Below are 15,922 nucleotides of genomic sequence, written 5' to 3' on the forward strand. Positions count from 1 at the left end.
TTCTGCAAATCCTACAGACTGATTCACTGGATTTGGCAATTTTTTCTAAAGATATGGATCCCACCCAAAGACCTCCAAGCTTAGAAACTAAGCCATCTTGTCCCATGGGGCTTCATGATCTTCAGACAACCTTGCTTTTTGTCCTTTGAATTGCCAATGCATTCCAAACATTCTCGTTTCTGCTTTGATGAAATCTCAACTTGTTCTGGTTCTTTTCACTGTATGCTGACGGGATGCGAAAGACCATTCCTCATCTTCCAGCAGTCTACGCTAGCGTCCGTCTTTTTGGTGGCTTTATTTAGTGTCATTTAAAAAATATTTTCTTACAAAAGTACCTGCTGGGTCTGGGATTTGATGTTGCCCTACTTAGAAGCAATTAAGTTAGTCTGTTACTGTTTCATGTACACCGGCAGGAGGCACGAGACTCCCGGGTCAGAGACAAAGGACCCGATGAGCCATAGCTCGACAAGCAGCACGGGCTCCAGTTCTTGCCCAGCCAGTCCCTTGGTGGAACCCTGAGTAGCCAGAGGGTGCCTGCCCCAACAGTGGGTTGTTAGAGGAGGACGTGGAGCTGGAAAACCCACTGTTTTATAGCAAGCAGTAGGCAAGCCTGTGCTCCTTCCAAGACGTGACCTTGTCCCTCAAGTTGCTTGCTACACACACAGTGTGGAGGGGTGGCCTGGGTGAAGAGCAGTCAGGGATCTGTGTTCTTGACACAGCAAAAAAGCCAGATGGAGTGCAAGAGACCCACAGAAAAACATTCTCCCCAAAGGGGAAACTCATGCCTTCTACTTGCTTGCAGAAAGGGATTTAAAATCAGGCTGGGAGTGATGGTTCATGCATGTTAATCCCAGCACTCTGGGAGGCAGAGGCTGGCAGATCACAAGGTCAAGAGATCACGACCATCCTGACCAACATGGTGAAACACCGTCACTACTAAAAATAAAAAAATCAGTTGGGTGTGGTGGCGTGCACCTGTAGTCCCAGCTACTCAGGAGGCTGAGGCAGGAGAATCGCTTGAGACTGGTAGGTGGAGGCTGCGGTGAGCAGAGATCGTGCCTCTGCACTCCAGCTGGTGACAGAGCAAGACTCCATCTAAAAAAGAAAGGGGTTTAAAATTGAACAGGTTGGAAAAATTGAGTTACACAGCCTCTGTGTGTATAACTCAATTTTTCCAACCTGTTCAATTTTCAATCGCTTTTTGTTTTGAGACACACAGAGGAAAAAAAGGACCCTTCTCATCCATCACTGTTGAGTTCCACTCAGCAATCTCTCATTTTTCACTTTCACTACTTTATAGACTGTGAGGTTGGGTGTGGTGGCTCATGCCTGTAATCCCAGCACTTTGGGAGGCTGAGGTGGGCAGATCACCTGAGGTCAGGAGTTCAAGACCAGTCTGGCTAACATTGTGAAACCCTGTTTTGACTAAAAATAATAATAAAAAAAAAATTAGCTGTGTGTGGTGGTGGCGTGTGCCTGTAATCCCAGTTACTTGGGAGGTTGAGGCAGGAGAATTGCTTAAATCGGGAGACAGAGGTTGTAGTGAACTGAGGTAAGGCCACTGCACTCCAGCCTGGGCCACAGAACGAGGCTGTCTCAAAAATAAATGCATACTAAAGTAGACTGTGAGCTTCTGGATTCCCAGTTGTTAGGTAGGGATCTATGGATTCCCCTCAGTGAAGATGTGGACCAGTGGCGCTGGGAGAGGCTGTTGTGCACAGCCTGTCAACCCTGCCCACCGGGTGTTGGGGGGCACCCGGGGCTGAAGCCCACGACAGAAGTAGATCATGCTGTCTATTCTCTATGTGAGTACACCCAGGAGTCTCATGTCCCCTGCCAGCATCCACGGAACAGCAACAGACTGACTAACTTACTTGCTTGTAAGCATGGCAACGTCAAATCCCACATCCAGTAGGTCCTTTGCAAGAAAACATTTTTGAAATGACAGAATAGGAAAATGAATAAAGCTACCAAAAGAAAGAAAGAAAGAAGAAAGTGAATAAAGTCACCAATAAGAAAATGAACAAAGCCACGTTGTTCCACCCCGTGCCTCTGTGAGTCCTCTTTCTTGGTGACCCCAACACCTACAACCACGCAGTGGGTTGACATCCTGGAATGCTGTTCCTGGTGGGAGGCGACTGGTGTCACTTGCTTGAGGAGACGGACCTTTTCTCCCACCATACCTTCATCTCTCCTCTCCAAATACTTAGGTTTTTTTCCACTGTATTTGTAAAAGTTAATGATTGTACAACTATAGCTCTTCTGTAGTATCTACAGGTTGATACAAATAATTAAAAATCAAAACAGTAACATGTCTAAGGACCACATGGTGCATGTGACCCCCTGAGAAGGATATATACGCTATGTCATAAACACTTTGATACTTGAAGGAGGATCTTCAGGTATCAAACCCGTGGATTCTCTTGTTTTCTTTCACATTTTCTCTGCTTTTCCTGGCTCGCAGTTGGCTACCACCGCTCTGAAGAGCCCATGCCATCTCCTTTTCCCCAGCCCCTTTTCACTTTCCTGGCCCCTGCCTCATACCAGTCAAATCCGAATACCCGGGGGGCGGACACAAGGCCTGAGTGTCTGCTCTTGCACTCCCTGGTGTGTATGATGCTCGTGGGACTTCAACACTGACTTAAGGAACTGAAATGATGACTTCATGTCAGCAGAAACAGCATATGGAGAAGAATTCATTACCTGGACCATTTTCAGCAGCTGGAGTAAGTAGTACTTAATAACAACAAAAATCACACACAAAGACCAGAAAGTGTTTTGAAAAAGTGCTTTGAGAATTTACTGTACAGTATTTTTTAAACAATTTATTTATACGTTGGCTTCTACATGCTCTTATATTCGTGTAAAACATTTATACATATTCTTTACAATTTGTACATATATTAAATGGCTGTAGCATAAACATTGTTCTAGGGATTTTATAGAAGAAAAATCAAGTGGGGAAAATTACTTACGAAACATTAGCAAAAACCCGTGACACTGAAGAACAAGATGTTCTCATATTCATTTGATTTCCTCATCTTATTTTTGGTTTCATTTTATTTACTCTGGCCCAGACTTTCCACTTCCTGTCATTATTAGGTCAGCAAGACGAAAGCAGTGGGAGGGCGCGCGGTAAGGCACCTGTGAGAGACGGAAGCGCTCCTCCGCAGGAGCGAGACGGTGTCTGCCAGTGTTCAGAGTTAGAGCTGACGCTGCGCCAAGCTCCTGTTTCGCTTTATGCCATGAGCTGAAGTGCTGGTGCTCGGAAACGTCTCGTCTGAGGTTTCGGGTGTAGCTGGGAAGGGCACTGGCCTGTACTTTCTCTCCAGCGTCAGAGCCCCAGGGATTCTGCACACTGTTCAGGCTGCAACCTTTTCCATTGAATGGAGAGGGCAGGGGTGCTAAACTCTGCCTTTTCTCTTTGCTGAAGACACCAAGTGGCCATGAGCCCACCATCCAAAGCAGTGTGTCACGCCCACGGCAGTGCTGCTCATCACAGCTGGTGAGCAGCCCAAGAGCAAGAAGGGGCCAAGAAGTGTGCTCGCTCCCCCCGGCCCTCCGGCGCGCAGGCATCAGCACAGCCACTCACCCGTCAGGCCAAAGCCTCAGAACTCTCAAAAAAGTCCCTCAATTCTTTGAATGTATTCTTTATGGCACAGAACATGCCTTAATGGTGATTAGGAAGGCCGTGCAAAGAGAGAAAGCGCTGGTCCTCACAGAAGAGCAAGACGTCAGAAATAATGCTGAGGACACGGGTGGCCGCGGTATCTGCTCATCCGCCAGGCTGCGGGGTCCCCCTGCAGGGACACGGGATGGCCCGCCTGCCATGCACCTGTGAAGGCGCTAGCAGCCCCGGCCCCTGCACCCTTCCTCAGGAAGTGTATGCACTTGGGCTGTGGCTGTGGCAGTGAAAGGCATGCAGACTCCCTCCATGAGAGGAACCCAGAGGACTGAGGAGTTATAAAAATAGACAAACATATATAGATTTTTATTCTGGCATATTTCATATTTTTAAGAAAGTAATTAGTAATGATCTGACGCTGGGTAAGAACTGGAAGATTGTGGGAGACTTATAAATTATGACTATGTAAAATATCAGTGGGGAGAAACCCCTTTCAATGGAAAATTCTGGTAACTTTTAAGTATTTTCTAAAAATAGAGACAATTGCCACTGGTTTAAATAATGGATGTGGAAATGAACAAAAGACCATCCCTAAATAGCTGCTGCATTTAGGCTGGTTAATGAAATAAATGCATTTTTTTGCAACTCTGTTTCTTTTTGGTTTTGTTGCCTTTTTTTTCTGAATAATAGGGGAAAAGTTTTGAATTGCATTGCCCCAAGTCAGGAGGAAGCGCTCCACGTTCTCTGCAAGCCCGCCTGGGTCCTACATCACCGGGAAGCGGCTGAGGGCCTGCCTCAGCTTTTCTGCAATCTGACAAGAAAGCAAAACAAAACCACACTGAGATAGCACTCCAGTTATGGCCTCGCAGGGTTCTAATACTCACAACTCTAACAATTTCAACATTACACACATTCCAATTCTTTAACTGGTCTTTTTGGCACCAGCCCCGCCCTGCATTGCTGCTGGAGAGACCTGAATCCCAGAAGGCGCTGGTGGTGCTGGGGCCTGAGCTGGCCCTGAGGTCCATTCCAGCCAGGAGGCGTCCATGCGTGCTCCCACCTCTGCCCTAGTGGGGCTTCCAGACCCCCTGCTTTTCCTCGGATGAGCCGGGGGCACAGGCCATCACGCTTGCCTAGAGCCCCCTCCTTTCCTGGAGGAGTATAAGCTTCCAGACTCCCCTGAAGGTCGTGTTGCCCTGGCCACACCTGCTCTGTCACTGCAAAGTGTGCAAACAGCACAAGCCTGCCTGTGACGCTAACAAGGTTATGTGCTGGGCCTCCTGCTCCTGGAGGGCATGGCTGTCTCATCCATCCTGGGACACTAAGCATCTGGAGTGAGGGCTTGGTATATAAGAAACACTCAACACATGTCCGCCCACGAACACATGCACATTTTAATAACTTAAGGGTTACTTTGCCATAAAGCATTAGATCTAAAACCTGGCAATGTTCTATCAGCCACTTAGGTTTATGCAAAGACAGTGATGAAATACATGGTTTTCGATTCTGAATGACAATGTCATAAATAACGATACTACACTTGGACTTGAAAATCAACAAACCAACATTTTCAAAATTCTGAGTTGCCCTTGCATTATTTTCTCACACAAATACACTCTGCTCTATTCTAATACACAATGAAAGACATAGAACGGCACCAATGGAGGGAAGGTGTGCATTGACAGAGCACCGGCCCCATGTCCTGTAAGGGAGGACAGGGCTTAGGTGACTTCCTCCCATAAGTTAGTCACCCAAACTAACTGTCCAAGACACAATTCACAAACACGCATTAGGCACATCAAGCACAGCTCCCTTTGAAGAACTGACTGTTGGAGACAGGGGTTTTCAGCAGCGTCCAGTTCGCAGAGGCCACCAGCGTGGCTGTGAGTAGAATGCTGGCTCCCCACTCCCTTTGAACGTGGCTTAGATCTCATGGCCAGAGGAGAGCTGGGTAGGCAGCTAGCAGCCAGCAGAGGCTGGATTTTCCATTACAGACCTTACCTGCAGGTGCCTAGGTGAACATGCTACTGGATCTTTGTTCTATATACTCTGGTTAACAACAAAATTACTAGGCAGAGGTAAGAAAATTTAAGTTTTCATTATTACTTTGTGAATAGAACCATTCCTGGTCTTGCTTTTTTTGTTTTCTCTCTGCGATTTCCATGGTGCACTGTGAAAACCTCATTCACAAAAAGCACAGGCTGCCTTTGGTTTCCTGTGTGGTGCCAGGCTCCTGTTCCAGCTGCCGCCGGAGCCCCAGGGACGGCTGGGTGACCTCATCTCATTCAGCACCGTTCCTGGTGCACAGAGGCACAGAGAGGCTGTGACAGAGGGGAAGGGGCCGCACAATAAGGAACTTCTTGGGGCCTTGCAACTAGCATCCAAGACCCCTTCTTCAGGAGAAAACCTTTTTAACCCAGTGTTATCCAAAAAGCAAAGGGCGGATGGAATTAGGAGATTAAAAAAACAAATCCTGTCCAAAATTCAGGCTCCTTTATTACTTAGGATTAAAGACGATAAACAGATTAACTTTACGTGGTCAAAGTGGTTTACCGGAACCTGCTCTTGGAGCACATGCAAAAGGCACACGGACGCTCACTCACCGTTTCGTAAAACTGCACTTGCTGCTCCAGGTACAGGCGGATGACGCTGTTGTAATCATAGATCCGGTTACTGTGAAAGTGATTCATCTCAGCTACAACCAAAACCAAAACATCCATCAGTTTTCCCTCCAAGTTTTCAAATGACGACACCTGGTTTCTCTGCTTGGTTACAGTTAATCATCAACCTGACCTCATCTGGCTGCTGCAGCACAGTGCCAGTTCTTGGCAAACCACTTTATAAAGAGGCTAGAAAAACACGTTGAGCTGGGCGCAGTGGCTCACATCTGTAATCTCAGCACTTTGGGAGGCCAAGGTGAATGGATCACCTGAGGTCAACATGGCAAAACCCATCTCTACTAAAAATACAAAAATTAGCTGGGTGTGGTGGCAGACACTTGTAATTTCAGCTACTTGGGAGGCTGAGGCAGGAGAATCGCTTAAACCTGGAGACGGAGGTTGCAGTGAGCCAAGATGGCACCACTGCACTCCAGCCTGGGCGACAGAGTGAGACTGTCTCAAACAAAGCAAAACAAAATGTCGAACAGTTAATGACAAACATTACTTTCCAGTAAATAAATGACTTTCACTGACATGCATATTAAATACCACAAAATGCAATACAGATAAATCACCCAAATGTGGACTATTACTCTAACAGAATCAATCCAATAGAAAACACTGTCACATTTGCTACAGATGACCGCAGGTCAAAGCCTCCAGTGTGTCTGCGCTGGACCTAGCAAGGCACCTGGGGGCCCTGCCCCGCCTCCTCCTGTGCAGCAACTGCTTCAGCATGTGTCTGGTGAAAGGCTGGGCAGCACGTGGGACAGTATGGGGACCTTTGTTGCCCCTGAGCACCAGCAACGCTGTCAGAACTCCACCTCTCACTGGGCAGGAGGATTGGATGCTGAAGGACAACCTTCTTCATCTTTGCTGAATACATGGACTCCTTATTTGTCTGTTTCCCTCTGCCCAACACTGGAGGTGTCTTTGTCATCAGAGGGCCTCATCACCTCCCTCGGACGCCTCCCACGCCATCTTCTCCCAAACACTCCAGGTCTAGAAAGCCAGTGTCTGCACAGATCCCCATGACATGCAAACTGCTCTACCTTTTACATTCAGTTATTTGAAGTTGTACAAAGCTTTGTATTTATCAATTTGATAACCTCAAACACAAGTTCAAAACCAAATTCCCCATTTCAAACCCTTCAAAACCCAAAACTTCAATCAGGTTTCCTTGTTTTTGCTGCCGCAGCCTTGGCTCTGGACACTCCCTCGTCCTTCTCTTTCTCCCACGAACGCCCCAGTCTTGAAAGCTGCTCCTTGGAAAAGCCTGCGAACGTGCTTCATTCTCTTCTCCCCAGGACCACATCTGTAGGTCCTCAAAGCTCAGACTACACAAGTGATGGTCTTCTGGCTGAGCTCCGGGACAGTGTCTGCACCCTCCAATCGCCCTCCATACCTATCAAATCCTTCTCCCTTGAGGATTGATTTTTTTGTCTCCCTTAAAAACCTTTTAATGGCTTCTTAACACCCACATCAAGTCTAGAGTTTTCAAGTTCTTTCACAATCCAAATTTACTTCCCAATAACCTCTAAGTATGTGTTACTCTTTCACGCCCATGACACAATCTAGCACCACGATTTTGTGGCTTTTGTTCCGACCCGAACACCCTCTCCGTTCTCCTCTGCCCACATCAGTGCTATCCACCCCTCCACCAACAGGAAAAATCCATTTGCTGCTCTCATCTGCTCAAAAACACTCAAATCTATACACATCAATGTCTTTTTTTTAAAAAACACAAAAAACCTGCCTAAAATGAGACACCCGAATCCCTTCACATTCCACGATCCCAAGGCATGCAGGTGACAGACTGCTAAAGCTGAGCTCTGGCATTTAACAGAGCATGATGACATCACGGATTACGACAGGAATCTTCCATGTCTCTGAGAAATAATAAAATGTGCAGCTTTGATCAAGCTGTCATCCATAGCTACATAAGGTAGACAGCTGAAAAACTGAATAAAAATCACAGATTTCCATCAACACCGGGATCCTGCAAACAAGGGACTTGTTTAACTGTTGTTCACATTTGGATTTCTCTCCAGCAAGGCAAACTTTGCTGGGGGAAAAAATCTCCACCAGCACCTCATAAGGACGCTTTGATCTCACCTTGCAGCGCGTAAGACATGGTGCTGACTCTCTTCACCATGTTCTGTTTGTCTTGTGGGGTGATTTTACTTGTTGCAACTAGTTTGTCACCTTCTTTCACTTTTTCTATTGCTCCCTGTGAAATATAAAATGCAGCAGTATTAATAGAGCTAAAATGATTAGTCATTAGTTTAAAATATAACAATGCTAATATAGTCTATAACTGATTTGCTACTGAACAGGAAATATGTCCACAAAATAAGAAGAAAGGAAAGCATCTGAATTTAACTTCCTTCAAGTCCCTTGGAAGCAAAACGGTTGCTATTCTTGAAAAATCTAACTAAGCTAAAATGAAAAGTTTTAAGCTACAACAAAAGAGAAGACCAAACAGCACACCATCTCTGTAATATTCGGAAGCCAGTGCCATTTGAAGAGTAGCACATCATGGCAATCAGGTATTAGCAAGTCTTGAAAGTCATCTGGCTAGGTACAGGGCAGTGTGTGCACACAGGCAGTCTCCATCTCTTCTTTTACACAACAGAGTATTTTATAAGCTAGTGCTTAAGTGTGCTGATTGTAAGTCACGGCTTTACTTAGACTTTTGTAAGAGGCACTGAATCAATGTAAAGACTTAGATGGACGTGGTGGGAAACGCTGCCAAACATTTCCCACTCCAGCATCATCATGCTGCTCGTTACTTAGGGCTGTCTGGAAAGAAAAGCTCTATACTCATGCATACATTAGGCTCCAGGCCTACAACTCTGATGCTGCCGGCATACATTTCTACAACAAGCTCACTGTTCTGAGTTTTATATTAAGTTATCTGAAGTTGTACAAGCCTAATTTACCTACGCAACCCCTTCACGATTATTTCAGTTATAAAGCAGAATGCTAAAATGGCCACATGCCAGGACTGTTAAGATCACAGACCAGCCCTTGGCAGAGATTTTCCTAACAAATCCGAGTACATCGCAATATACTAGACTACTATGGTTGACACAAAATACTCACAACTCATGCCTGAGGTGATGTACAGATTTTTTAAAAGGGAGAGAAAACCAGAATTAATATGTGAAGACACTCCAATTTTAAAAGTCAGTTACAAAACCTGAATTATCTATTGTTTCCTTTTTAATAATAAAGCTGTAAAGCCTATACTGATGACTGAACATACATGCCTGCTTCATCTGGTGGTGTATTTAAATGTCTATGATCAGGTTACCTTGTGAGTGCCAATGATGTCGGGGAAGCAGCCAAGAAAACCTTTATACTCGTGATTACATTCCATCAGGAAATGGAGATCTTTCTTTGGCTATAACAAGATACAAGCTGGTTGTTACTGGCAGAGAAATTCAGAAAATCCAGGAAAAGGTAACTATTATATCCAAAGACTATAAATCCAGCATGTGCTACACTAAATTACTGAGTGTTAAGCATTCACATTACTTTTTCTAAAAGGAAATAACTCCAAAGACTGCCATACTTTGAATCATACGTTATAAAGAAAATGACAAAACATGTAATTTTTAAGTTGGTTTGTAAAATTATTTTGACATGGCCCAAAATATACCACCACAAAGGAAAAAAGTGCATCTAATACTGTACATTTATACACAAGCAAATGAGCTGCTGTAGTTTAACTTCTAAATATGAGCAGAGAATATAAAAATATTATTAAAACACCTAGTAATCATATTAAAATTTTTCTATTTTTTCTGAATTATAATTTTAGTAGCTATGTTACTCACATTTCTAAAATGAATGCTTTTTTAGAAGTATCAGCAAAGTAGCCCATAACCACATTAGTGTGTGTACACATCTGTGCATCCACAAATATAGTTTTAAGTCATCTGAAAAAAACGTTTTTTAATTAAGGGATTGGAAAATTAACTTTGATTCTTCTTAAGGGAACTTATCTGTTACTTAAAAAAAAGAAAAAAAAAAACAACCCTGAAATTGGGCTACTAAAGATTCCAATAAAAGCTAAAGCTATGTGGTTATGACAAGGACCTGCCCTGTCCTGGGGACTGTAGCCAGTGTTTTTTATTTATGAGCTCTTAAATCTTGAGAACCATACAGGGTAGGCACTACCACTGCAGACGAACAGATGAGGAAACCATGGCTCAGAGAGGCTAAGCAACGGTCCATACAGACCTGAGACAGCGTTCTTTCCTGTTCATTAGAGTCCACTGATGGCTAAGAATGGATTGCAGGAATCAATACTGGATTGTATTCATTTATATTTCTTTTTCTTTTGAGATAGAGTCACACTCTGTCACCCAGGCTGGAGTGCAGTGGTATGATCATGGCTCACTGTAGCCTTGACTTCCCGGGCCCAAGTGATCTTCCTACCTCAGCCTCCCGAGTAGCTGGAACCACAGGTGTACACCACTACACCTGGCTAATTTTTAGGGGTTCCCTGTGTTGCCCAGACTGGTCTCAAACTCCTGGACTCAAGTGATTCACCTGCCTTTACCTCCCAAACTGCCAGATTACAGGTGTGAGCCACTGTGCCTGGCCTATTTAGATTTCTTGATGACAAATTTATCCATCCACTTTGGCTTAACCTAAGAAACCATTATTAAATACAATTAACAAACATACGCAGAAACAGGAAAGACGAGGGTATTTATTTGAGAAGTTTGTCGTAAGATAGATTTTAAATTAAATATGTGGACTAGACAGCATAAAATCTTAATTGGAATTGTGTGATTATGTTAGTACCTGTTCTGCCACAAGACTGGCAATTTCTTCATAAGTCTTTCCTGCTTCTGTTATTGCATCGTTGAGATCTGTTTCACCTGAAAATGATCAGTTTTATCAGTGGTTACAAGTTACATATATTTTCTTTTCACTTATTACAAATTTTATTATAGATTTTACTGGTAAATCTATTGTTGAAACTTTCAAACATTTTCAAAACTAGTGGGAATAGAATGAATGCCCATCGCCCGCCATCTGCCTTCCCCACTGGCAGTGCTCACCAGCCTTTGTTTATCCACACCCGACACCCTCTCACTGGACATGAGCATCTCATCCATAAATCCTGCCTAGTAGTTGAGGACTCTAAAACATAAAGCAGTACCATTATGACACCTAAGATGAGACTGTCACTCTGCTACAGTGAGGCCTCTCGGGGTAAGCTGGCTGCCTAAATCAGGCTGTAAAGGTCCACGAGGCACAGAACTGATGTGTTTCTTACATCTGTGGATTCTTCTCCCTCACCCCCTTTTTTCTCTTCACAATTCTTTTTGTGGGGTGCTGTAACTCAACACTAAGTGCAGCAGCCTAGCCAATTTACACACCAATAACCAGGGTGCTTCACTGAGGAGGGAGTTGTCATCCACAGGATCCTAAGCAGCCGACAGGTCTGGAAAAGGCTCTAAAGGCCAACTGAATGAATGAATGTAGACACACCTTGATAGCCGCTAGAACTGAACACCGTGGCTAAACTCTGCAAGGCCTTTCCTATCTTCTGATATTCCTTCGGTAATGCTGAAAGAGAAAATGCAATAAACCATTAGTCTTCTGAGCAAATTGAAATGGGATTAAACTGTTTCCTAAAAGTGATTATGTTACAGAAACATTTGAAGTGATTCAAAATAGTCTATATTCCTTCATAAAATATTGTTGCAAAAGTGACTGTTTTTCAATGAATGGTTTTTTGGATTATTTTTAATTGACCGTTCAATTAATGGTAGATGCCATTATTATTGACAATCACTTCTACAGTCTCACTCACCGAATGAGATGTAACTAAAACGGAAGCACCTTTAAGTGGTTTCTAGTTTACGAAGTACTTTCAGCAAGACTGTTCTTTTTTTTTTTTTGAGACGGAGTTTCGCTCTTGTTACCCAGGCTGGAGTGCAATGGCGCGATCTCGGCTCACCGCAACCTCCGCCTCCTGGGTTCAGGCAATTCTCCTGCCTCAGCCTCCTGAGTAGCTGGGATTACAGGCACGAGCCACCATGCCCAGCTAATTTTTTGTATTTTTAGTAGAGACGGGATTTCACCATGTTGACCAGGATGGTCTCGATCTCTCGACCTCATGATCCACCCGCCTCGGCCTCCCAAAGTGCTGGGATTACAGGCTTGAGCCACCGCGCCCGGCCAGCAAGACTGTTCTTGATCATCATGTAGCCCCTCTACCAGATGCGGAGATACCATCCTCATGCTGAGGATTAGGAAAACAAGGCTCACATAACTGATTTGTCCAAGGTCACATGGTTAATAAATGGTGGACGTGGACTTGCGATTTCAAATACGTAGCCTTTCCCACTCTGTTACGGATGCATAAATGACCATTTGCAAACCATAACCACCAAAGACTGAAACCAACAAGGTGTGGAGAAAAATACAACAGTCAGACTTTGCAAGACCAGAGAAGAAGGGTCTGAGTTGTCTCATCTGTATAATGAGATGATTTCACTAAATGATCTCTAAGGTTTCTTTTTAAGGTGCTAAAATTCTCGCATCACTTTGGAGAATTCCCAAGAGTCTCTGCACCTTAGGCTACTTTCTTTGCATTTGTACAGAGTCCCCTTAAATACAGCCTTTCAAAAGAAACCATTATTTGCATTTAAAGACTCATTGCAGTTTTAAAGGAGAAAAATTAAACTTTTAATGTTTCTTTAAAAAATATTTTGGCCAGAGACATTTGAGTTAAGTTCTATAAGCTGCAGTTATCAGGAAACATGAATCCAAATTACAGAAGCTTAATAAAATTCCATTAGTTAATTTAATAAACTGTCCACCCTGCAGTACCTCTGTTTTTGCCTCTCTACCTGAGGCTGAAGGCATCTGGCATGTGGTTCACCATGCAGAGTGTGTGCTAGAGTTTTCATTCTAGAAAACTAGGAATTTTAAAGAACTATTTTGAGGAAGAGAAGGAGATATGCCTGAATCATATGCTAAACAAAGTGCCTCAATCCCTTTCCCCATCCCACAAAAGAGTAGCCTGAAGCCAGGATTTTCTTTCTACATTTAGCCTTGTGGATTACATAGGACATAGAGTTGGTCAGATATTAGACATAAGGGGTTTAATTCTTTAAAAGATACCGCAATTCCAAATTTTTGTGATATCCTTAAAAAATGGGATTGTAAAATTTGCACTCAGGAAAAATGGCTTTCAAAGAACATACGGATTTAAATGATGTGTTATGATGGTCTTGTAAGAGTTTACAGTCAAGATTAATTCACTGCCTTTAAAACAGAATTCCTTCATTCTTACTTTAGAGGATCAGTCCCCAATCTTTCTGGCAACAGGGGCTGGTTTCATGGAAGACACTTTTCCACGGGCAGACAGCAGGCTGGGGGGATGGTTTGGGGATGAAACTGTTCCACCTCAGATCATCACGCATTAGATTCTCACAAGGGCTCATAACCTAGATGCCTTGCATGTGCGGCCCATAATAGGGTGTGAACTCTTCTGAGAATCTAATGCCACCGCTGATCTGATACGAGGCAGAGCTCAGGCAGTAATGCCTATAATAGAGATGAAGCTTCACTTGCCTCCTGCTGTGCTGTCATGGTCCATGTACCAGACCATGGCCTGGGGATTGGGGACCTCTGCTTTAGAGAACAATGTCAACTTTACTTTTTCTTCATGAGTCATCCTCTGTGACCTGTCTTGACACAGGTTTTGTTTTCTAGATGCTGTTTATTTGTATACATTATTTTCTCAGGGCTAATTTTATGTATTTAGGATACAGCATCATGTTTCCTTGCTATGGGAAAGAAACAACTGTTATTCCTGATGTCTGCACCTCAAGCACAAACAGCTGGTATGCTACAAGTTTTGTTGGAATAAGATAATTTGTGGATGGCAAAGTGCCACTGGTACTCGTATTACTGCTGGTAGAGGAAGAGGTAGAGTAGCACTGGCCAATGGTTGAGGTAAGGCAGGGCCTGGAAAACTTCCTCTGCAAAGTACCAGACAGTAAACGTTTTAGGCTTTATAGAGCCACAAGTTTCTGCTGAAACTACTCAACTCTACCATTATGACACAAACGTAGCCAAAGACAATATATAAATAAATGGGTATGGGTGTGTTCCAATAAAACTTTATTTACAAAATAGGTGGCAAGCCAGATTTGGCCCTCAGACTATCGTTTGCTGACTCCTTATGTATGGCTTCGGATTTTCAGATCTGGATTGAATCAACAGTAATATTGCCATTGTCGTTCCTGTGCTATCTTATTAATTCATCTACGAGTCATTCCACATTTAGTTTCCTGCTCTTTAAAATTATTATTGGATTTCAAATTCTGACTGTTTTCCTTTAGTATAAAAACCCCACCTTAAAAAAAAATTAACAGATCCTTTTCCTCTGCTGAACATCAAAGGGCTGATATATATTACTCATAATTTAAAATATAAGCCATTTAAATGTTTTTAAATGGAATATAACCAACATTTCTGTACAGTGTTAGGAGGTGAAGGCCAGAAAATTCTTAGTGATAGATTAGAAGTCCCTTTTCTCCAGAGGTTGAGACATAGGGCAGACCAGACAGAAAGGAGAGAAAAGTCGTAGTGCTCTACGGTGGTCAGACTTCTGTGCGTTCAACAGCAGTGCGATCCCAGCATCTCAGGGCCTGCCAAGTCATTCTGCAGCCTCTGAGCCTGAGGGGGTAACAGGGCAGCAGCCCGCAGCGCTAGCCCCACAGCTGGATACGTGACTGCTTTTTGATCCTGGGCCACATGTGTGGCGACAAAGCTGCATAGTTCTGGGGAATACAGGAAAAACGTTCAGCAGAACCACAGCCTACACACAAAGGAAAAAGAAGGAGGCAGGAAGCTCCCAGGGACACCGCAGGGTAGGCAGAAAGCCGGGACTCATAGTGACACTCTCCTCGGCAGTGCTTCTGCTCTGACATATTTTCTATGACTTTTTTTTTTTCTAAAAATTATGGCTTTAGTCAAATATACAACATCTTACCAAATGAAAATTAAAAATAAAATGAGACTAAGAATAATGACAAGCGCTCTCTAAACAGGCAAAAATGATTAATTTTCCAAAGATTATAAAGCCTGAAATTACTGGACCTAATTAAGTGAATATGGTGTTCCTTAAGAGATTTCTTAACCTGGCTTTGTTAGTCAATTTTTTGTGATTTAGCTTGGGTGAAGTGAGGTTAAGCAGTCATAGGAGGGACATTAATGCCATCCACCAAATACATTTCTGTTCAAGGTATCAGGTTCCCCTCCATGATCAGGGACGTAAAACTGAGCCTGCATCACCACCTACAAGCCCAGTCGGCCGTGAGGAGTGGACTTACGCCCTGTGCACCGTTTCCAGTGCTCCTGCCCCACGGTCAGCAGCTCCTTCACGCCATCATCCATGGCCTTGGTGAACTTCCCGACAGCCTCGCACTTCTGCTCTCTGTGGGCACAGGCAGCCATCAGTCACATAAGCAAGAGAAATAGCACTGCTGTCGATCAGAGACACACAGGCCAAACATAAGCATAGACACTTGTTTTCCTGCATGGTAGCAACTCCCCTGGCACTAAGTTAGCTTTAAATACAGGCTTGATGCAGACGTTT

General features: G+C 43.8%; 1 protein-coding gene across 3 annotated transcripts in view; it reads right to left on the reverse strand.

Annotated features, from left to right (window-relative positions):
- Positions 1 to 2,798: 2,798 nt before the first annotated feature.
- The window catches only part of SNX9 (sorting nexin 9), a 113,865-nt gene continuing 100,741 nt past the window's right edge, over positions 2,799 to 15,922 (reverse strand). For all 3 annotated transcript variants that reach the window (XM_039467588.2, XM_074397203.1, XM_074397204.1), the window contains 7 exons: positions 15,657 to 15,760; positions 11,797 to 11,874; positions 11,104 to 11,180; positions 9,602 to 9,691; positions 8,401 to 8,515; positions 6,229 to 6,320; positions 2,799 to 4,436 (listed from right to left, as the gene is read on the reverse strand). In XM_039467588.2, coding sequence (XP_039323522.1) covers positions 4,389 to 4,436; positions 6,229 to 6,320; positions 8,401 to 8,515; positions 9,602 to 9,691; positions 11,104 to 11,180; positions 11,797 to 11,874; positions 15,657 to 15,760 — 604 coding nt within the window. In that variant the 3' untranslated portion in view covers positions 2,799 to 4,388. The remainder of the gene's footprint in view (positions 4,437 to 6,228; positions 6,321 to 8,400; positions 8,516 to 9,601; positions 9,692 to 11,103; positions 11,181 to 11,796; positions 11,875 to 15,656; positions 15,761 to 15,922) is intronic.

Source organism: Saimiri boliviensis, chromosome 4, assembly GCF_048565385.1.
Source record: "Saimiri boliviensis isolate mSaiBol1 chromosome 4, mSaiBol1.pri, whole genome shotgun sequence".
Classification (NCBI taxonomy): Eukaryota; Metazoa; Chordata; class Mammalia; order Primates; family Cebidae; genus Saimiri; species Saimiri boliviensis.